This window comes from Electrona antarctica (assembly GCF_951216825.1).
Source record: "Electrona antarctica genome assembly, contig: scaffold_215, whole genome shotgun sequence".
Taxonomy (NCBI): Eukaryota; Metazoa; Chordata; class Actinopteri; order Myctophiformes; family Myctophidae; genus Electrona; species Electrona antarctica.
In genome coordinates, this window is record NW_027638702.1 from 67,701 (window position 1) to 93,658 (window position 25,958).

General features: G+C 38.8%; 1 protein-coding gene across 1 annotated transcript in view; it reads left to right on the forward strand.

The window, feature by feature from the left end:
* Positions 1–25,641, forward strand: part of LOC306917816 (phytanoyl-CoA hydroxylase-interacting protein-like) — a 39,387-nt gene extending 13,746 nt beyond the window's left edge. The window contains exons 2-6 of the mRNA XM_079530719.1: positions 17,293–17,492; positions 21,364–21,538; positions 22,438–22,555; positions 23,146–23,308; positions 24,372–25,641. Of these exons, the coding sequence (XP_079386845.1) occupies positions 17,293–17,492; positions 21,364–21,538; positions 22,438–22,555; positions 23,146–23,308; positions 24,372–24,779 (1,064 nt within the window). The 3' untranslated portion in view covers positions 24,780–25,641. The remainder of the gene's footprint in view (positions 1–17,292; positions 17,493–21,363; positions 21,539–22,437; positions 22,556–23,145; positions 23,309–24,371) is intronic.
* Positions 25,642–25,958: the final 317 nt, after the last annotated feature.

Here is a 25,958-nt window from a genome sequence, read left to right on the forward strand (position 1 = left end):
GCAGCGTCCGCGGCGTGCTTATAAATATGCTTGTGTGTTTTTGTGCATAATGTGTAGTCTGTCTGTCTGTCTAAAATGAAGCGTTTCCATTGACCCACTTTTTTGGGTTTGAGCCACTTGTTGACAGAGAACCACGTATGGTCCTCACACAGGCCTGGCCTCTCCGTTCCCATTAATGAAGACAATAATCCACAGATTACGCTCAGCTGGTCCTAGCAATGCAGTGCAGTGCAGATTATGCTATATTCTCTGCTTCAGATTATACAGTATTGTGCAGATTTGGCACGTTGAAGAAGATTAAAGGGTGCATTTCTGTTTTTGGTTTGCTGCTCCAGTCTGCTTTCATCCTCTTTAAGAATAACTCCACACTGTTTGTAATAAGTAAGGTTCTCGTGTGCTGCCGGCAAGGTGGCAGCCATTTCAAGGAAAAATCTAATTTTGTTTTAAACAATTAAAAAAATGTATGCTTTGTCGCATGGCGGTGTCACTCGTCGGAAACTAACTCATTTACAAGTGAGGAAAGCAATGCATCCCATACATTTGGTTTAATTTAAAGGACCACTTCACCACTTTTCAACCTATTTGTTTACTCAGGCTTTTGGCAATTAGTTTGTTTTGTTTTCAGTTTTTCTGTTTTGTAAAGCGTCCTTGGGTTTCTTGAAAGGCGCTATATAAATTCAAGTTATTATTATTATTATTATCTTCAAATCATTTGTCCTCACTAATAATCATGATAAAATGCCACCATTCTTTTCTACTCAGTCTGTGTCTCATTGGAGGGCTGTGGGCAGTTCAGAAACCCGTCCACCAGTGACATCATCATTAGCCAGATATTTTTTTAAACAAAGATGTCTAGATTTTTATTATCATGAGAACGATATAATAGCTTCCATTTTCACATTGCAACTTTTCAGGACCAGAAAACCTGCAGTTTCTATTAGCTTGGATTCCCCATCGATGATGTCACTGGTGGACGCCGGGTTTCTGAACTGCCCACAGCCCTCCTATTAATTTGAATAACTGCAATGCAGATCATATTTTATTGAATACAATTTTAACCAATCCGTAGTGTGTTAATACAATATAACTAGTACATCTACATGGTACAGTATTAATACAATATAACTAGTACATCTACATGGTACAGTATTAATACAATATAACTAGTACATCTACATGGTACAGTATTAATACAATATAACTAGTACATCTACATGGTACAGTATTAATACAATATAACTAGTACATCTACATGGTACAGTATTAATACAATATAACTAGTACATCTACATGGTACAGTATTAATACAATATAACTAGTACATCTACATGGTACAGTATTAATACAATATAACTAGTACATCTGTATGGTACAGTATTAATACAATATAACTAGTACATCTACATGGTACAGTATTAATACAATATAACTAGTACATCTACATGGTACAGTATTAATACAATATAACTAGTACATCTACATGGTACAGTATTAATACAATATAACTAGTACATCTGTATGGTACAGTATTAATACAATATAACTAGTACATCTACATGGTACAGTATTAATACAATATAACTAGTACATCTACATGGTACAGTATTAATACAATATAACTAGTACATCTGTATGGTACAGTATTAATACAATATAACTAGTACATCTACATGGTACAGTATTAATACAATATAACTAGTACATCTACATGGTACAGTATTAATACAATATAACTAGTACATCTACATGGTACAGTATTAATACAATATAACTAGTACATCTACATGGTACAGTATTAATACAATATAACTAGTACATCTGTATGGTACAGTATTAATACAATATAACTAGTACATCTACATGGTACAGTATTAATACAATATAACTAGTACATCTACATGGTACAGTATTAATACAATATAACTAGTACATCTACATGGTACAGTATTAATACAATATAACTAGTACATCTACATGGTACAGTATTAATACAATATAACTAGTACATCTACATGGTACAGTATTAATACAATATAACTAGTACATCTACATGGTACAGTATTAATACAATATAACTAGTACATCTACATGGTACAGTATTAATACAATATAACTAGTACATCTACATGGTACAGTATTAATACAATATAACTAGTACATCTACATGGTACAGTATTAATACAATATAACTAGTACATCTACATGGTACAGTATTAATACAATATAATGGTACAGTATTAATACAATATAACTAGTACATCTGTATGGTACAGTATTAATACAATATAACTAGTACATCTACATGGTACAGTATTAATACAATATAACTAGTACATCTACATGGTACAGTATTAATACAATATAACTAGTACATCTACATGGTACAGTATTAATACAATATAACTAGTACATCTACATGGTACAGTATTAATACAATATAACTAGTACATCTACATGGTACAGTATTAATACAATATAACTAGTACATCTACATGGTACAGTATTAATACAATATAACTAGTACATCTGTATGGTACAGTATTAATACAATATAACTAGTACATCTACATGGTACAGTATTAATACAATATAACTAGTACATCTACATGGTACAGTATTAATACAATATAACTAGTACATCTACATGGTACAGTATTAATACAATATAACTAGTACATCTACATGGTACAGTATTAATACAATATAACTAGTACATCTACATGGTACAGTATTAATACAATATAACTAGTACATCTACATGGTACAGTATTAATACAATATAACTAGTACATCTACATGGTACAGTATTAATACAATATAACTAGTACATCTACATGGTACAGTATTAATACAATATAATGGTACAGTATTAATACAATATAACTAGTACATCTGTATGGTACAGTATTAATACAATATAACTAGTACATCTACATGGTACAGTATTAATACAATATAACTAGTACATCTACATGGTACAGTATTAATACAATATAACTAGTACATCTACATGGTACAGTATTAATACAATATAACTAGTACATCTACATGGTACAGTATTAATACAATATAATGGTACAGTATTAATACAATATAACTAGTACATCTGTATGGTACAGTATTAATACAATATAACTAGTACATCTACATGGTACAGTATTAATACAATATAACTAGTACATCTGTATGGTACAGTATTAATACAATATAACTAGTACATCTACATGGTACAGTATTAATACAATATAACTAGTACATCTACATGGTACAGTATTAATACAATATAATGGTACAGTATTAATACAATATAACTAGTACATCTACATGGTACAGTATTAATACAATATAACTAGTACATCTACATGGTACAGTATTAATACAATATAATGGTACAGTATTAATACAATATAATGGTACAGTATTAATACAATATAACTAGTACATCTACATGGTACAGTATTAATACAATATAACTAGTACATCTACATGGTACAGTATTAATACAATATAATGGTACAGTATTAATACAATATAACTAGTACATCTGTATGGTACAGTATTAATACAATATAACTAGTACATCTGTATGGTACAGTATTAATACAATATAACTAGTACATCTGTATGGTACAGTATTAATACAATATAACTAGTACATCTACATGGTACAGTATTAATACAATATAACTAGTACATCTACATGGTACAGTATTAATACAATATAATGGTACAGTATTAATACAATATAACTAGTACATCTGTATGGTACAGTATTAATACAATATAACTAGTACATCTGTATGGTACAGTATTAATACAATATAACTAGTACATCTGTATGCTAGAGTATTAATACAATATAACTAGTACATCTGTATGGTACAGTATTAATACAATATAACTAGTACATCTGTATGGTACAGTATTAATACAATATAACTAGTACATCTGTATGGTACAGTATTAATACAATATAACTAGTACATCTACATGGTACAGTATTAATACAATATAACTAGTACATCTACATGGTACAGTATTAATACAATATAACTAGTACATCTACATGGTACAGTATTAATACAATATAACTAGTACATCTACATGGTACAGTATTAATACAATATAATGGTACAGTATTAATACAATATAACTAGTACATCTGTATGGTACAGTATTAATACAATATAACTAGTACATCTACATGGTACAGTATTAATACAATATAACTAGTACATCTACATGGTACAGTATTAATACAATATAACTAGTACATCTACATGGTACAGTATTAATACAATATAACTAGTACATCTACATGGTACAGTATTAATACAATATAATGGTACAGTATTAATACAATATAACTAGTACATCTGTATGGTACAGTATTAATACAATATAACTAGTACATCTACATGGTACAGTATTAATACAATATAACTAGTACATCTGTATGGTACAGTATTAATACAATATAACTAGTACATCTACATGGTACAGTATTAATACAATATAACTAGTACATCTACATGGTACAGTATTAATACAATATAATGGTACAGTATTAATACAATATAACTAGTACATCTACATGGTACAGTATTAATACAATATAACTAGTACATCTACATGGTACAGTATTAATACAATATAATGGTACAGTATTAATACAATATAATGGTACAGTATTAATACAATATAACTAGTACATCTACATGGTACAGTATTAATACAATATAACTAGTACATCTACATGGTACAGTATTAATACAATATAATGGTACAGTATTAATACAATATAACTAGTACATCTGTATGGTACAGTATTAATACAATATAACTAGTACATCTGTATGGTACAGTATTAATACAATATAACTAGTACATCTGTATGGTACAGTATTAATACAATATAACTAGTACATCTACATGGTACAGTATTAATACAATATAACTAGTACATCTACATGGTAGAGTATTAATACAATATAACTAGTACATCTACATGGTACAGTATTAATACAATATAACTAGTACATCTACATGGTACAGTATTAATACAATATAACTAGTACATCTACATGGTACAGTATTAATACAATATAATGGTACAGTATTAATACAATATAACTAGTACATCTGTATGGTACAGTATTAATACAATATAACTAGTACATCTGTATGGTACAGTATTAATACAATATAACTAGTACATCTGTATGCTAGAGTATTAATACAATATAACTAGTACATCTGTATGGTACAGTATTAATACAATATAACTAGTACATCTGTATGGTACAGTATTAATACAATATAACTAGTACATCTGTATGGTACAGTATTAATACAATATAACTAGTACATCTACATGGTACAGTATTAATACAATATAACTAGTACATCTACATGGTACAGTATTAATACAATATAACTAGTACATCTACATGGTACAGTATTAATACAATATAATGGTACAGTATTAATACAATATAACTAGTACATCTGTATGGTACAGTATTAATACAATATAACTAGTACATCTGTATGGTACAGTATTAATACAATATAACTAGTACATCTGTATGCTAGAGTATTAATACAATATAACTAGTACATCTGTATGGTAGAGTATTAATACAATATAACTAGTACATCTGTATGGTACAGTATTAATACAATATAACTAGTACATCTGTATGGTACAGTATTAATACAATATAACTAGTACATCTACATGGTACAGTATTAATACAATATAACTAGTACATCTACATGGTACAGTATTAATACAATATAACTAGTACATCTGTATGGTACAGTATTAATACAATATAACTAGTACATCTGTATGGTACAGTATTAATACAATATAACTAGTACATCTGTATGCTAGAGTATTAATACAATATAACTAGTACATCTGTATGCTAGAGTATTAATACAATATAACTAGTACATCTGTATGGTACAGTATTAATACAATATAACTAGTACATCTACATGGTACAGTATTAATACAATATAACTAGTACATCTGTATGGTACAGTATTAATACAATATAACTAGTACATCTGTATGCTAGAGTATTAATACAATATAACTAGTACATCTGTATGCTAGAGTATTAATACAATATAACTAGTACATCTGTATGGTACAGTATTAATACAATATAACTAGTACATCTGTATGGTACAGTATTAATACAATATAACTAGTACATCTACATGGTACAGTATTAATACAATATAACTAGTACATCTACATGGTACAGTATTAATACAATATAACTAGTACATCTGTATGGTACAGTATTAATACAATATAACTAGTACATCTGTATGGTACAGTATTAATACAATATAACTAGTACATCTGTATGCTAGAGTATTAATACAATATAACTAGTACATCTGTATGCTAGAGTATTAATACAATATAACTAGTACATCTGTATGGTACAGTATTAATACAATATAACTAGTACATCTACATGGTACAGTATTAATACAATATAACTAGTACATCTACATGGTACAGTATTAATACAATATAACTAGTACATCTGTATGGTACAGTATTAATACAATATAACTAGTACATCTGTATGGTACAGTATTAATACAATATAACTAGTACATCTGTATGGTACAGTATTAATACAATATAACTAGTACATCTACATGGTACAGTATTAATACAATATAACTAGTACATCTACATGGTACAGTATTAATACAATATAACTATTACATCTACATGGTACAGTATTAATACAATATAACTAGTACATCTACATGGTACAGTATTAATACAATATAACTAGTACATCTACATGGTACAGTATTAATACAATATAACTATTACATCTACATGGTACAGTATTAATACAATATAACTAGTACATCTACATGGTACAGTATTAATACAATATAACTAGTACATCTACATGGTACAGTATTAATACAATATAACTAGTACATCTACATGGTACAGTATTAATACAATATAACTAGTACATCTGTATGGTACAGTATTAATACAATATAACTAGTACATCTGTATGGTACAGTATTAATACAATATAACTAGTACGTCTGTATGGTACAGTATTAATACAATATAACTAGTACATCTACATGGTACAGTATTAATACAATATAACTAGTACATCTACATGGTACAGTATTAATACAATATAACTATTACATCTACATGGTACAGTATTAATACAATATAACTAGTACATCTACATGGTACAGTATTAATACAATATAACTAGTACATCTACATGGTACAGTATTAATACAATATAACTAGTACATCTACATGGTACAGTATTAATACAATATAACTAGTACATCTACATGGTACAGTATTAATACAATATAACTAGTACATCTACATGGTACAGTATTAATACAATATAACTAGTACATCTACATGGTACAGTATTAATACAATATAACTAGTACATCTGTATGGTACAGTATTAATACAATATAACTAGTACATCTGTATGGTACAGTATTAATACAATATAACTAGTACATCTACATGGTACAGTATTAATACAATATAACTAGTACATCTACATGGTACAGTATTAATACAATATAACTAGTACATCTGTATGGTACAGTATTAATACAATATAACTAGTACATCTACATGGTACAGTATTAATACAATATAACTAGTACATCTACATGGTACAGTATTAATACAATATAACTAGTACATCTGTATGGTACAGTATTAATACAATATAACTAGTACATCTGTATGGTACAGTATTAATACAATATAACTAGTACATCTACATGGTACAGTATTAATACAATATAACTAGTACATCTGTATGGTACAGTATTAATACAATATAACTAGTACATCTGTATGGTACAGTATTAATACAATATAACTAGTACATCTACATGGTACAGTATTAATACAATATAACTAGTACATCTACATGGTACAGTATTAATACAATATAACTAGTACATCTACATGGTACAGTATTAATACAATATAACTAGTACATCTACATGGTACAGTATTAATACAATATAACTAGTACATCTACATGGTACAGTATTAATACAATATAACTAGTACATCTACATGGTACAGTATTAATACAATATAACTAGTACATCTGTATGGTACAGTATTAATACAATATAACTAGTACATCTGTATGGTACAGTATTAATACAATATAACTAGTACATCTACATGGTACAGTATTAATACAATATAACTAGTACATCTACATGGTACAGTATTAATACAATATAACTAGTACATCTGTATGGTACAGTATTAATACAATATAACTAGTACATCTACATGGTACAGTATTAATACAATATAACTAGTACATCTACATGGTACAGTATTAATACAATATAACTAGTACATCTGTATGGTACAGTATTAATACAATATAACTAGTACATCTGTATGGTACAGTATTAATACAATATAACTAGTACATCTACATGGTACAGTATTAATACAATATAACTAGTACATCTGTATGGTAGAGTATTAATACAATATAACTAGTACATCTACATGGTACAGTATTAATACAATATAACTAGTACATCTACATGGTACAGTATTAATACAATATAACTAGTACATCTACATGGTACAGTATTAATACAATATAACTAGTACATCTGTATGGTACAGTATTAATACAATATAACTAGTACATCTACATGGTACAGTATTAATACAATATAACTAGTACATCTGTATGGTACAGTATTAATACAATATAACTAGTACATCTGTATGGTACAGTATTAATACAATATAACTAGTACATCTGTATGGTACAGTATTAATACAATATAACTAGTACATCTACATGGTACAGTATTAATACAATATAACTAGTACATCTACATGGTACAGTATTAATACAATATAACTAGTACATCTACATGGTACAGTATTAAGTAAGGGATAATATCTGGCTAGGTGGTCATTGTCGGGAGATAATTCACCGACAGGGAGTTTAACCACCGAGGCGAAGCCGAGGTGGTTACACTCCCTGAAGGTGAATTATATCCCGACAATGACCACCTAGCCAGATATTATCCCGCTTATTACATGGCTAACTAACATAAATTAATCCATTGATCCAAAACACAACAAAAAAAGTATTCCATAACTTCGCGCTGGCTGCGTCTGCCCAGCTGCAGGGCTGAAGCACTGTCGGAAAACAAGGAAGTGAGTTGATCAAATAGAATCCATTTTCGGGTCCAGCTGCTTCGTCTATTTCTCGCTCAAATGTTTTCAAAAACATTTTTAAGAGCAATGTTTAGCTGTAAATTACATTGTGTGTCAGTAGTGTGTGTGTTTACATGGCTGTTATGTTGGAAACGGCAGTAAATCAAGCGGGCGCAGCCGCGCAGCTGGTGGTGCTCAGAGGGTTTGATTAGGCAGCGGTCATTATACAGCGGAGCGGTCATTATCATGAGATAACTCACCGCTGAATTAAGCGATTGACCAATCAGAATCAAGCATTCAACCAAGCCATGTAATAATACAATATAACTAGTACATCTACATGGTACAGTATTAATACAATATAACTAGTACATCTACATGGTACAGTATTAATACAATATAACTAGTACATCTACATGGTACAGTATTAATACAATATAACTAGTACATCTACATGGTACAGTATTAATACAATATAACTAGTACATCTACATGGTACAGTATTAATACAATATAACTAGTACATCTACATGGTACAGTATTAATACAATATAACTAGTACATCTACATGGTACAGTATTAATACAATATAACTAGTACATCTACATGGTACAGTATTAATACAATATAACTAGTACATCTACATGGTACAGTATTAATACAATATAACTAGTACATCTACATGGTACAGTATTAATACAATATAACTAGTACATCTACATGGTACAGTATTAATACAATATAACTAGTACATCTGTATGGTACAGTATTAATACAATATAACTAGTACATCTACATGGTACAGTATTAATACAATATAACTAGTACATCTACATGGTAGAGTATTAATACAATATAACTAGTACATCTACATGGTACAGTATTAATACAATATAACTAGTGCATCTACATGGTACAGTATTAATACAATATAACTAGTACATCTACATGGTACAGTATTAATACAATATAACTAGTGCATGTGTAGTGGTTGTAGGCGGTCTCCTTACTCTTCCATTGACACATTGTAGAGCAGGGGTGGGCAACGTTGACGATGGAGAGGGCCACTTATATTTCCACATGACTCACTCCAGAGGGCCACATTGCTGTTGTAGCAAAAAATAGTAGATCTACAAGCTCAAAAGTGCGACGCGTTTTGAGCTTGTAGATCTGCTATTTTTGCTATATTCGAATTTAAATATTGATTATTATTTTTTTGCTTTTGAATTGGAATCTTGAAAATTAAAAATGTTATGTAATTTCAAGTGCCTTTAATTATACTTGTGTTGAGCATTGATCTACTAATTTAGACTGAAGTAATTAAAGCGGGTCATGTTTGCATGTTGTGGAATTGTAACAGCTGAAACCAATATTATATCAGTATTATGATTTCTGATATGTACATGAGGGCCACATTAGTTGCCCATGTATGTTGTGTAGACCATGGTGTCTGTCTGGTATAGGACAGCTTTAGTGTAAGAGCCATTTGAGCCATGCATCTATTCTGTGCTGTCATTGAAGGACTTGTCAATCAAGGCCTTGGTTGCCAGGGTTACAGGGAGCCTGGGAGGGGCATTTGACCCTGGCCGTAATCAGGTGCAGGTGTTGCTGACGGACATGCAGAGGCAATCAGTTTTTAGACTGTGTTTGGAGGGCTCATTGTCTACCGGTATATTATTTTGACTTATATGTTTATTTATTATATGTATGTATGTAAAAGTATAGGGCTTTGTCAGCTAATAAATATACTTCTTCAACTGAATGGACACATCTGGACAGCACGTAACGTTCTTGAGCACACGTCACCACTTCAATCCTGGCTGTTGGCAACCAGTAACGCCTATTAATGGGGTTCAGGCGCTACAGCTAGGTTGACAAGTAATACTATAACATTGTGCTGTGCAGATGTACTGTACTGTATGTTGGTTACTTATTTGCATTACGTTATGATATTTTAATATTATTTAGTTTGCTTGGTGCTAAAACGTTTTTTTATTTACATAGCGTGTCGTTCAGACAGATGGTAGGTTTTATGTTTTCCTGGTATCCCAGTTACTTTGAACTCACTACTCAAATCTTTTACTACTCAGGTTTTCGCTGCACTCAATTTGCGACCACTTACCCTGTCATTTTGTTGACTAGGGTTCGTGTCATTTACTGCGATCTTCATGCACTGCGTAAGTCTCCCTGGATAAGAGCTGTTAAATGCCTAAATTGGACATTTAGGCCTTGTCCTGGGCAGCTTATTTCCTCGTCCTCTCTCATGCCCTCCTCCTCCTCTCCGCTCTCACCAGAATGGTTAGAGAGGAGAGGAGAGGAGAGGAGAGGAGAGGAGAGGAGAGGAGAGGAGAGGAGAGGAGAGGAGAGGAGAGGAGAGGAGAGGAGAGGAGAGGAGAGGAGAGGAGAGGAGAGGAGAGGAGAGGAGAGGGAGGGGATAGCAGTGGAAAGGAGAGGAGAGAGGAGGGAGGGGAGGATAACAATGGAGAGGAGAGGAGAGGGGAGGATAACAGCGGAGAGGAGAGGAGAGGAGACTAGGGTTCGTGCCATTTACTGCGATCTTCATGCACTGCGTAAGTGTCCCTGGATAAGAGCTATCTGTAAAATGCCTAAATTGGACATTTAGGCCTTGTTCACTCCTGGGCAGCTTATTTCCTCCCCCTCTTCGCTCTCACCAGAATGGTTAGAGAGGAGAGGGAGAGGAGAGGAGAGGAGAGGGCTGAGAAACGAGGAGAAAGATGTGGTCTCAGGATAGAGGTCTCTTTCATTAGAAGGCTTTCTGTCTCTTCCCTCGTTAATGAACAGGAAGAGAATTAACGAGCTGCCTAAGAAGTCTCATTGACACTCACTAATTAACTGTTCACACTCCACAATACAACTCTGAACCGCCAACGCACGCACACACGCACACACACTTTTTCATTTCCCTCATTCCTTGAAAATGCCTGGTCAATGAGGCGGAGGGCCATTTAGTACTTGTCTGTACGTGTGTACAGTATCGGATGCAGAAGGACGGGCCTTAAACCGTCCGGAACGCACAGAACAACAAACTAGTGTGTGACTCGTGTTGTTTAAACTGCAAGAGAAGTAAACAAACTAAACATGGAGGAGGTGGAGGAGACGCCGGCACCACAAAGCGTTTCATTCACTACTTGGAAGTATTCGCATTATTTTGAGTATGTCCGCGATAAAGACGAGATGGACATTATTGCCCGCTGCAAGTCGTGCATAGGGAAGAAGGTGTGGTTTTCATTTAGTCTGCATGCATTTATACACACACACAATACTGTACAATACACACCTGCAATCTTCACACATTCACACCTTTATGCATGAACATATGGACACAGCATGCACGCACGCACGCACGCACGCACGCACGCACGCACGCACACAGATAATTTGACCATTTCAGTACTGCAGAAGCACAGACACACACATTGGGCTCAGCTAACTGCTGATCCGTATGAATACAATACATAGATGGCTATTTTAGATTACCTGTCAGATATAACCTTTTATAGAGAGATGACTTCCGCACACCCGGTAGGTAATTTGGAGCAGGTGCGATGATGACGAGGCATACAACGTAGAAGAAGGGAGGGACACCCGTCACCCGCACACCGCCACTTGCTAGGTTCAGAGCATTTATTGATAAGAAGCAACGTTTCGGTCTTGCGACCTTCCTCAGATATAACCTTTTGAAATGATGCACTTCCACGAGACTGTTGCTGATTTACAAAATGTAACCAAGGTCCATTCGAGTTGTCTTCTCTTTGTTATTAATGATTATTTGACTCAAAGAAAAAATGGGTTTATATTAATTCATATACCCTTGTCCAGTTACAAGGTTCTGAAAAATGTGTCGTGATAATGCATTGCATTGCATTGCAATGCATTGTTGTTGTACTGGGGGTTAATTTGTACCTGAGTTCAAATGGAAATAGGGTCACACTGCACACACACACACACTTACATGCTTATGGTTGTCCATCGAATCTGATGATGACGTCCACAATATGTCCTTAACTCTTTGAGAGTTTCAAGGATTTCTATATAGTTTGTAGACTTCTCTATGGCAGAATGGCGTTTTTGAATGATTTATTGAAAATTCTCTGTTGTGAATGTGTGACAATGAAAGACCTTCAGAGAAAGCTTGACTTGTTCAAAAAAATGAACTGAGTTGATAAAATGTTTAGTTCTTGTGTTGGAAGCCATTTAAAAGATCCTGCATTTAACTGTTTTCTGTTTCTAGGACAACCAAAAAAAGTTATGACCAGTTGAAGTTTTATTTTCTAAAGAACTTTTTTTCTGCTGGGCGTACACACCCATGCCATATCTCATTTTAAAGGGTGAGTTGTCTAGTTAAAAAAAGAAAAAGAAAAAAGTTTCTCACATGTACCACTGTAGATATTTTGCCATCTATAAATAGCATGGTCAGTCAGGACCAATCTGACCTATCCAGCTAAAAGTTCCCATAGCTCTGCATTGGAACGTGATAGAAACTCAAATTCTTTTTTTGGGTAAATGTAGACATTCTAACGCACATTTTGATATATACCATGTCTACATAGTCTTACCAGTACCTTGTATATTCATGCATGAATCTCAAAAACCTGTTACGAAGAAACACAGTTTTGATAAAAAACACATCCAAGGACATTGTTTTGATATGACTTGGTGCCCATGATATGTATCAAAATATAGACTTGAATGTATACTGTATTATAACAAAAAATTGGGTTCTTACCATCTACCGTTACAGAGTAAATCACAGTTGAAACTCGCTTAGTCAAACCATAAACCTCAGAATAGTGAACAAAATAGCCATGACAGGTCTAACTCATTGTAAAAGCGTCTTTTATTTTTTATGACTACTAACATAATACAATTATAATAAATATTACAGAAAATAAATAGGCCTACATACAAAACAGTTGTCCCCAAACTACCCAGTGTCCCCAAACCACTGCATTCCAGTTGTTCTTGACGGTGTGTGTGTGTGTAGGCTAAATTTAAAAAAAACAACAACTGAAATGAATGAATGCATCCGGTTCAGTGTCGGAGAACTCCATCGCAGTCTTGACTCTTCGTCTTCATCATCATCATCATCATCATCCTCCTCCTCCTCCTCATCTGATGCCAGTTCTAAATATATAAAAATAAACATTTAGCTGTAGTCAGCCCGGCCAATAGCCAGTTGGGGGGTGGGGGACGTAGGCTATCTGACATCATCGTCATCATCATCATCACACGGAGACACACTAAACAATGTACAATCATGATTGTATACAATATACAATGAATGCGATTATCATGCAAGCTCAGACGTCAATGAAACGTCATACAGATCTTATATAATACGCTACTGTTAGCTTCACTCCCCGTCCCCCCTCCGATCCTTGTAGCAAGGATCGAAGCAACCACGCGTTGCTTCAGTAAACGATGCATGTTTGTTCTCCGTCTTTGTAGACAGTAAATAAAAGGAGCGAACATTACTCTAAAGATCAGATCGCCTATAAGGCACGCTACAATATAAAATAATTGTACTGCCATGCGTGCATGCCTGCTACGATACATTTGTACTGCACCGACCAACCGATCGACACCAAACCCCCCCTCCAGCCATTAGCCAGCACCAATGCACCAACCCCCCCATTAGCCAGCACCAAAGGTGCTGGCTAATGGCTGGGGGGCATCGTGGTGAGTCATTCTGGCGTCATGATCTGACTAGTAGTAGTAATTATCCAAGCATCTATTTGTAGCGATCATCTTATGATTTCTGATCACTATAGAAGGGCATTTTCTACAATAAGATTACCTCAAAACATTCCGGGTTGATCGTCTTCTTCAATGGTTTCCCGGTATAGCTCATCGGACGACGATGGGGAGACAATGAAAAAAGGAGGGAGGGAGCAGCGAGTCTCGCTGTAAGCACTGGACCAGGGCTACTCCGCCTGGAGAAGGCGACTGGGACGCGTATGGATCAATACTACTACCACAAAACTCGCTCAAATAAATAGTACTGCTTTCAACTTTTTCTGCTAGAAAATCGCTCGGGCGAGACGGCAAAACAGGCAAAACAATGAAAACTATGAAGACTCCCTCTGCCCCCACTGTTTACAGGGGGTGGGACCAGCTTCCAATGGCAACACGTACACGTGTGTCACGTGACACGGGTTTTCTGGGTAATGTAGTTGGAATATAAGCTCAGGAATTTAAACAGCGCTTATTAATATGTTTAGATTAATCAAAAAAGAGAAAGACGCCAATTGGCGTCATTGCTCATTTACAGAATATAAGCAATGACGCCAATTGGCGTCTTTGCTCTTCTAAGGGTTAACGGTGAGTTCTAATGAGTCAAATCCTGGAGTCACATGTTTTATTGCAGGAGGGGCATGGGTAGGTTGTAGTGGTGGTAGTGGTACTGGCAGTCATGGGTGTGTTCCTCCTGTGTCTCTGTTGCCGTCTTCTGGCAGTCCTGTCTTCCTCCAGCCTCTGAGTGACAGCGCTGTCTGCTGACTGTGACAGTCACGGTCAGCAGCATCCTCCAAGTCTTAAGCTGGTCCTAATAGCGCTTCTTTGGCCCTCCTGCCAGGCGCCGGCCATGGTGGAGCTGGCCATACAGCACACACACACACACACACACACACACACACACACACACACACACACACACACACACACACACACACACACACACACACACACACACACACACACACACACACACACACACACACACACACACACACACACACACACAGTACAGATCATGAACAAGAAGAGAACCAATTGAATAGAAGTCACTTAATATCCATCCCCGTTAACCTACTGACCCACAACATTACTGCAACTATCCCCCTTACACGCACACGCACACACACACACACACACACACACACACACACACACACACACACACACACACACACACACACACACACACACACACACACACACACACACACACACACACACACACACACACACAGTGCCATCTTACAACTTGCCTGTAGGAGTAGGTCACTTGTACAGTATAGTGACCTCGATAAGAGTGAAGCGTGTGTGTGTGTGTGTGTGTGTGTGCGTGCGTGTGTGGATGTACAGTATAGTGACCTCGATAAGAGTGAAGCGTGTGTATGTGTGTGTGTGTGCGTGCGTGCGTGTGTGGATGTACAGTATATGTACATAGTGTGTATGCAGAGGGACTGAAACGTGTGTAACTCTGCTGGTATCTGGTCCCAACCGGCCAATTAATGTCATTTCGGTGATTGAAGGATCAACAAGGCTCTTGTTGATCTCCCCTGCTCTCAGCTGGTTCCTCAAACACCCATTTGTACTTGTGTTGTGTTCTCCCCTGGTGTCATTGATGTTGGCAAATGGCAATAGCACAGTAAAGATGATATTAATCTAATATGATGTGTGTAGTTATTTATAGATATTGTCATGGATACAGACAGAGTGGTATTTAATAAAGAGTCAAATCTTAGGAGTTGCAGGCAGGAATCAGGATGTTGAAAAAGACAAAGTAGTCTGAACAGGAGCAGGTAACACAAGACATCCACGACAACAAACTTATGTACTGACAAGGAGTTTAGGAGTCCAGTTTAGGAGCTGGTTGATTGTAGAAATGTTCAGAAGGTGGGCTGTTGAATGACTGAATGTGGGAGTGGCCATGGTGGGGACACAGTCTGTGGACAGACAGACCGTGACAGATATAGCCTCTTAATTTTGATCTCAAAGTGCACCAGATTGAAGCATTTTCATTGCAAATGTACTTTCTTTTTTTTTACCGCCTACATGCCCCCCCCCCACCCGAACATAACTCTAAATCTACAGCGCTCTCCATGGTTTTGATCATAATGTTGATGTTCTGTGGTCATTTCCGACTTCAGCAAGCACCTAGTTTGGAATATTAACGCTTCTAGAGATTTGATTTTATTAGACGTCAAGCGAGAACAACAAGTTACATCATGTTCATCTAAGAAGCCCCCCTCTCCCCCCCCCCCCCCCCCCTTCTCTCTCTCCATCAGGTACCATGTCAGCAGACAGTGGGATCGGGGAGTTGGACGACCTCCCGGTTCCCCAGAACATAAAGATCGGTAACATCACGTGTGACTCGTTCAGGATCTGCTGGGACATGGACGCCAACAAGGGACGGGACAGGATCACTCACTACTTCATAGACCTGAACAAGAAGGAGAACAAGAACTCCAACAAGTTCAAACACAAGGTATAGACGCCTTATCAGACGACGTCACACTGATAAGCAACAGCATGCGCGCACATACCGGCAGCACAAGAACCCTGCCTCTCATAAGATGCAATGGAAAAGTTCTAACTGCACTCACGTGTAAAAAATGCACCATCAAACTACAAACTTTCAGATGCTATTTTCTCCCAGTGTGGAGGAAGAATGATTAGGATTTTTATTGTGATCTCTCGCCCTTGAAATATATTATCCTTTGGTTTCTGTTGTGTTTGAACAATAATAGCAATTCAAAGCAGTTCAAAACCACATCTCCAGTCGCTGTCATAAGAACGGGAGGTGCGCTCATGAACACGGCAGCAGAGCCTGTTTGTGCACGGCTGCAAGCGCACCTGCAGTCCATCAAGTACAATTTATGCTTCATCCCGCACGCAGACCTCTACGCTCACAACAGTCGCATCCGCAATGCGATGTGAGCTTGTATATCAGCTGTTCTCTGCGCTTTGAAGTATAAATGTCTCCTAGGGTGCACCTCACTAGCCAACACACAAGAGGAGGTTGAATTAATTGAAACCAGCGCTCCCCAAAACAACAGGTTTGGAGATCTGTTGGGAATTGATTACATGAAACAGTCACCAGTGCGCCCAGTCCCAATGTTTGTAAACAAATAATTGGTCTATAGGCTGGAGTAGTAGAACTACTGTAGTGGAGATAGCAGGCAGTGACTTAGTAGTAGTAGTAGTAGTAGTAACAGTTGCTAATGGAAGTTCTTGATGTTACTACAAGTAAGTTAAACAGATCAATATGCAGGACTGTCATGTCAGGAATCAAACTAAGTTATGAGCTACTTTCAGTTTCAGGTGATTCTTTTTTAAGTGTCAGAATTTGGACACTGTGATAATGCTGGCCGATGGCCGGAGGCTCCATGAAGCAGACCAGTCCACAAATTCATCTTAGGCATTTTATTTACCTTGAAAAGTACATTAAACAGTGCAAGCTGGTGACAAATACAAAAATAAATAGTACTGGCCAAAAATAATAAACACTTGCTGGCTACACTTTTAAGAAAGACAAAACAGCTACTGTTACAGGCTTATGCCTCCTACATTGAGGCCCTGGCTCGCAGCTCTCCTGTTGTAGTCTCCCTGCTAGCCTCAAGTCACACTGAACTTCTCCTCACCTGCAGCATTCTGCTCTTAAACAGGTTGGACAAACCAAACACAATCACAGTCATTATTGGTATCATTTATCTCATACAAAGGCCAATCCAGGCCCATGAGTTGATCTACAATTACTGACTCGCTTTCTAAACTTATGGTCAATAAATGCCAGTCAATACATTATTTCAGGCACCAAACACATACAATGAAAAATCACACCCGTGTGAACTGAGTGGTGCAACTCTCTCTCTCTCTAAATGGTAAATGGTGCATTTATATAGCGCCTTTATCCAAGGCGCTTTACATAGATTGTGCATTACATTCACCCATTCACACACACATTCATACACCGATTGCAGCGGAAGCCATGCAAGGTACCAACCAGCACATCGGGAGCAATTTGGGGTTCAGTGTCTTGCCCAAGGACACTTCGACATGTAGACAGGAGGAGCCGGGATTCGAACCGCCGACCCATGGATCATTGGACGACCTGCTCTACCTCTTGAGCCACAGTGTCTCTCTCTCTCTCTCTCTCTCTCTCTCTCTCTCTCTCTCTCTCTCTCTCTCTCTCTCTCTCTCTCTCTCTCTCTCTCTCTCTCTCTCTCTCTCTCTCTCTCTAAACATCGGGACATAGTCCCATAGGGACATTGCTGTTCCTTGGAGTGGTTGCAACACTCAAAAATGCTAAATAACAGGAACAAACACCCTCTCTACCCTCCTCACTCCTCCTCGACAGTACTTGGCACCCTCCAATCTAGAGAGGAGTGCCAGCACCGCAGAAGGGAGACAGGTGGCAAACATAATTCAACTTCAGTGTCAATAAATACAGATATAAACATATTTAAAACTCTCCCAATCATTGTGTGAATTACTAAAAATGTCATTTGTACAATATATATGAACCGTCACTTCCAATCTAGCCGGTTATTGATCAAGTTGACTTTGCGGGTCTGTGTGCAAGGTCCCTGACATTGTCTATAGGGCACAGGCTGCCCCGTGACAGTCATCCAATCACACACGGACAGGGAGATTAGGAGGAGGTAGATGGCACTGACATGTGAGCTCAGGGCCGGTTGGGACCTATAGGTGGCGCTGCAAGCGAGATCCGTAGCGACCGCAACCCGCACATGCACGCGTGCGAAATGTGCGGGGAGTCACGTGCGTGCGTGTGCGATTTCTATACCCATCTATCCTCGTGGATGATTTAATACATTTTATTTTTGACTTACCATGTTTTGTTGAGAGATCCTTGGCTGTGGAGGACGCCTTATGCTTGCACTTTGCAGGCACAAGTAAAAGCCACGCTGGATCGCCGGACACACTTTAATTTAATTCATTAATTCGGCATCGGTATCATCATCCCCTCCGTCAATTATTATTAGTCCTTTTCCATCTACAACTGTCCATCTTGGTCCGAGAGTAACCTTTTAACTCCTTTTAACGTTCAACTCAGTCTTCAAACGTCCACACTAATCCTCGTTGCCAATGTTGTGTGCCTAACTTATAACTTATTAGTTCAACCTGCATTGAGTCATACACGAAGCTTGTCTTTTCATTCATTTATTAAGTAAGCCACGCTCCCATCAACCGGTCTCATAACATAACATAACATAACATTACGTTACATAACATTGTGTGTCTCTACACAATTCTGTTACCTGCTTCCTCGTACCTGTTTCTGGTCATGTGACCCAAGCAACCAATACACGACAGACTAAAGCTGTTGCCAGACCTTGGCAGCCAGGCGCAGCCGGCCGTTTTCCACTGTCTGAATGCCGCGACGGCCAGATTCCCGGAAACGCTTGCCCCCGCGGCATTCTGCCGCGTGGGTGGAGCTTCTTTTCCATCCACCAGCTGTCTAAAAACACGGGAAAAAACGCTGGCAGACAGCGGAAAACGGCCGCGCCTGTCTGCTCAAGTGAGACGATATCCCCCACTTCATGCAAATAGTGCAGCAAATGAAACATTGTTGTTGTGAGGAGCAGAACAGGGTGCAAAGTGTATTTATTCTTGTTTATTTGTTCAATGGCGAGGGGGCGCCTAGTCTATAGTTAGACTAGGCAGAGTAGGCCTACATCTACATTGCAGCATTAATACTTTTACTTAAAGGAAAACATTTTAGTAGCCTATACGTTCTCCAGCACTGCCCTCAGTTGCATGTCCTCCACGTACTGCCAACTAAATAAAGAAACCTTATGGTCGTCGTACATCATCCTTCATAATGAGCTACGGCACCTGATGTCTCTGACAAGCTGTTCCTGGCGGTTCTGTAACACTGCACGGTTTCCACGGCGACCTATTTGATGAGTCATGACTTTAATCCTCTTAGTGATCTCGTGCTTCCCTCACCCCCCCCCACCTCACCCCCCCCACCCAACCCCCCCACCCCCCCCGTGTGTGTCTGCTGTTTAGACAGCTGTCTGAAAACACACGGTGAACCCAAACGAGAGGACATGACAGTGTTAGTGTTAGAGTCCCAAACGGAGTGTTCTGTGACCGTCCTCTGCATGGCAACAATGTTCTGATGATTGATTTGACCTCTGACCTCTCTCTGGACCCTTTATACAAGATTTAGACTCCATGTCCCTCGCAAAAATCCCGGCATTTTTTTGCTAGAGAACCAAATTCAAAATGGCGCCTGGCCGGCTCCATAGCCAAACATGAACATTTGATCCAGATTACCTCGAATCATGTATGAGATTTTAAAATGTGTGTGTGTGTGTGTGTGTTCCCAGGACGTTCCCACCAAGCTGGTGGCGCGCGCGGTGCCTCTGCCCATGACGGTGCGAGGCCACTGGTTCCTCAGCCCCAGGACAGAGTACACGGTGGCCGTGCAGACCGCCGCCAAGCAGCCCGACGGAGAATACGCTGTGTCACCGTGGAGCGACATCACAGAGTTCTGCACCGCAGGTAGAGAGACAGAGAGAGAGACAGAGAGAGAGAGAGAGAGAGAGATGAGACAAAGACGAGACGAGAGAGAGAGAGAGAGAGAGAGAAGGGGAGAGACTATGCAGCAAAGGTCGTCATGAACGGGACTCGAACACGCAACACGCTGTGAGGCCAGAGCCTATATGTGGCATGCGCCTGGACCACTAGGCCAGCGGGCGCCCCAGATATACAGTATATATTTTTGAATGTCCGAAAGTCTAACTGACGTTATCTGGCTGCATTGAAGTGTATGATTGAACTTTTCATGGTCTATATTGTTTAGAATTGTTGTGGATCGCAATATCGAATCGGCACCCCAATCGGCTTGTGAATCGTCCCACCCCTATAACAGATGGTGCAGACGAGAGAGATATTGCCAGAGCGACCCTGGCAGTCCTCGCAAAAACATTGCGAAACTTGCTGCTCTACAAGCTCACGTCACAATGACACGTTGCAAGTTTTGCTATTTGTCATACGAAGAAGTGCAATATATACATGGCTTAAGTGGTTAAGAATAGAACCCATGCAATGCAGACAGGTACCAGTCTTGGTACCGGATAGCACAGGAAGGATGAACTAACTTGTATTTTGTGGGTTTTTTTCCGATCAGCTAAGTATAGGGAATGAGAGACTTTCCCAAAATGAACTACTTCCGGTCGCCATGTCGTTTGTTAGGTTGAGTCATGTGGCATTATAGACAGCCTGCAGTAACGGGCCGGCTGCAGTTATAGAGATCTGTGACAACTGTGATCACAGCTATTACAGACCAGAACACTAAGTGCAATAAACATACAATATAGTTCCATAAAAAAAGAATGCTAATACTGTGTGTGTGTGTGTGTGTGCGTGTGTTCGTGTGCGTGTGTGTGCGTGCGTTCCAGACTACTCCATGGTCCACATGAGTCAGCTGATGGAGAAGGCGGAGGTGACGTCGGGTAGGATGCTGCCCTTCACCGTGTTCTACAGAAACCAGCACCAAGACTACTTCCAGCAGGCCAGGTGCACACTGCGTGCGTGTGTGCATCTGCTTGAGTGTGTGTGTGCGTGCGTGCGTGCGTGTGTCTCACACCTGCAATGTTGTGTAACAGGAGACGGTGCATTATTGATTACGTTATTCTTGGAGAGACAGAGAAGCATCAAGGGAATCTCTCTCTCTCTGACTCTCTCTCTGTTTCTGACTATCTCTCTCTCTCTCTCTATCTCTCTTTTTCTGTCTCTGACTCTCTCTCTCTGACTCTGAATCTCTGTCTTTGTCTTTGTCTTTGTCTTTGTCTTTGTCTTTGTCTCTGTCTCTCTGTGTGTGTGTGTGTGTGTGTGTGTGTGTGTGTGTGTGTGTGTGTGTGTGTGTGTGTGTGTGTGTGTGTGTGTGTGTGTGTGTGTGTGTGTGTGTGTGTGTGTGTGTGTGTGTGTGTGTGTGTGTGTGTGCGTGCGTGCGTGCGTGCGTGCGTGCGTGCGTGCGTGCGCCGTGCCTGCCTGCCTGCCTGCCTGCCTGCCTGCCTGCCTGCCTGCCTAGCCTAGCCTACACCTGCCACGTGTGTGTATGCGTTCTAAATGTGACCAGACCCCTCCTCTCCTCCGTGTCGTTCCAGAGACTGTCAGGACAACAGGATGCAGCCCTCGGTGAAGGATAGCAGTGGGAGTCACGGCTCCCCCATCAGTGGCAAACTGGAGGGCATCTACTTCAGCTGCAACACGGAGTTCAACACAGGAAAACCCCCACAGGACTCTCCATATGGACCCTACCGCTTCCAGGTGCACCACAACCTCTACGGCTTATGTCACTTATATAACCCATTTACACCACCTTAAACCATTATTTGAAACTACAAGCTCGTAGCGCGGCACCGAGTGCCGCGCTACGAGCTTGTAGATCTGCAATTTTTTTTAAACTTGTGAAAATGTGTGCAAATCTTTGAACATCAAACGTTTTTAACTCAAATAATTACTTCTGGGGGGGGTCCCTGGAACAACATATTTTCAGATGGGGGTAGGCAGCCAATTATAGGACTATAATATTTGGGGTAATTGAATTAAAATAGTTAATAGAGAGTGTCCTCACCATGCCGTGAGGACCTTGTGGCCTATTTTGGCCACAAGGTTCCACAAGAGCACTCTTTCTATAAAGCATTTTCTTTTTCAAAAATAGCAAAACAAAAGTTATTTTTTCTTGGGAGCATTCTTAAGCCATTATCTGAGTGAGAGCAGGAGTGGACCTGGTGAGACGTAGGAGGGGCCCGGACAGGAGTCAACCCACAGAGCCTAGTCCCTCCACATGCCAGAATAGTACCTCTCAGTCCCGGCATAGTATAGTTCCGGAGTGGTTCCAACGGATTGTGTGGCCCTGGTCTTTCCCTATAGTGGGTCTGATCAAGGGTAGCTACTGGGACGTAAGTCGGGACTTGATCACCCCGGCTGGGTCACCTGAGTGAGGGGTATGATGTTCGCGAGACCCGAAACCCAGATGACCTTGGGATACATCACTGAGCATACGTCCCAGTTGCATCCATGCGATGTATTTTTGTTCTGACAGTGATAGTAGAGGCAGGACGGGAAAAGGGAGAGAGTAGTAGGCAAATGGTCCCTCTGGTCAGCTACTAGGAATAGAACTGCATGGGCAGATTGGGCACCATGCTGACCAGGCAGTTTTGTGGCCATATGGTACGTAACGTGCCGTAGTGCAGAGTGTGCGGATAGATTTAGCAAGGTACTTATCAGGACAAACAGTGCTGTATTCTTTTAGAATGTTTCCTTTTGAAGAATTTTGTCTAATATCCCCAACCCCAACATTGTATTTCAACTCTTGTTTGTGTTGCAGGTGGGAGCGGAGGCCCTCTTCAACACCGACACCAACCTGTACTTCGGAGACTTCTACTGCATGTACACGGCGTACCACTACGTCATCCTGGTGTTGGCCCCGCGGGGCTCCAAAGGGGACAGCTTCTGTCAGGGCAGACTGCCGGCCCTGGACCGAGCCAACAACCGCTTCCTGACCTGCGTGGAGGTGCAGGAGGAGGCGGGCGGTGGTGGCGGTGGCGGCGGCGGCGGCGGCTCGCTGTCCTTTCACCACGCCCAGGACGTCATCCTGGAGGTCATCTACACGGAGCCGCTGGACATCGCCCTGGGAGCGGTGGAGCGGATCAGCGGTCAGGTCATGAGCCTGTCGACCGTCAACGCCAAGAAAGACCCCAGCTGCAAGACGTGTAACATTAGCGTTGGCCGCTAATAAGGGCCGCGTTTGGCTATAATACTATAGCGAGCTACGCCGGCTGAACAAAGCGCACTGTTGTATACTCACTGGCTACCTGCTAACTAGGTGCTAATAAAGCGCAGCTGGCTGACTTTGTACCGCAACTGCTGGCTAACTTAAGCGGCTAGTGGCTAATTTGCTAAAACTGGCTAACGTATCCCCACCACGGCCAACTCACCCTCTGCTGTTTCACTGCAAAAGCTTCTAGGCTATAGGACTAATCAAACATGCACACATGCACGCACGCACGCAACACTTTTCAATCTAACCACTTCAAATAACATTCAGTTTCAGTATACCGGAAATACATTAGGAAATAGCCTATTTAGGAAATACATTAAAGAAATACACTTAAGATATGCAAATACTGGATACATTTTTGGTACAAATTAAATTGCAAGAGTTGGGTTTATGACTGGTGATGATGAGATATGGACCCTGGTTCTGGCAAGGGTCACAAGACTTGTAAAGACGTTTTCTTTGATTGTTTGTTTGTTTGTTTTTTGTACACATTTAATAGACCGTGTAATGTTATCCTTACTATGCCCAACAACACATTATGTGTTCCTGATAGCAAAACATAAACCGAAACTGAAAAGACTATTTTAGAAAGTGTTGATGTGTGACATTGAAAATGCTTGCTTCACTCAGACTGTTAAAATGTCCTGTCCCTTCATTTATTTAATGTAGATGTAAAAAAAAAAAAAAATGACTGCACATGTATTACTATTTTTCTATTGAGGGGTTTGAAAGGGGAATTTTGGAGTGTGGAAATGTTCTAAGGCGTATGCATTGTGGGTGGACCAAGCTTGTTGTCACAACGCACAAATGTAGCACCTCTTTTTGTCATATACTGTACATTAAAATGAAAGATGGCTACATTTCTTCTGAGAGCTATACGTACAATTACCAACCGAATAAGCCACTTAATGGCCAGGACGAATGATTCATCAACCCACAAGTCATCATTAATTACGTACGTATTAAGTGACCTAGTGGCAGGGCTTAACGTTCTCAGTCCTGGGGACTGATTTCAGTCCTGGGGATCTCATAGGGGTCATTTAATGAGATCAGTGCAGATTTGCAAAAAAAACATTTTCAGTGTTGGGATTGTTTTTGGCTTTAAGCCCTGCCTAGTGGTCTCACAGTGCGTTT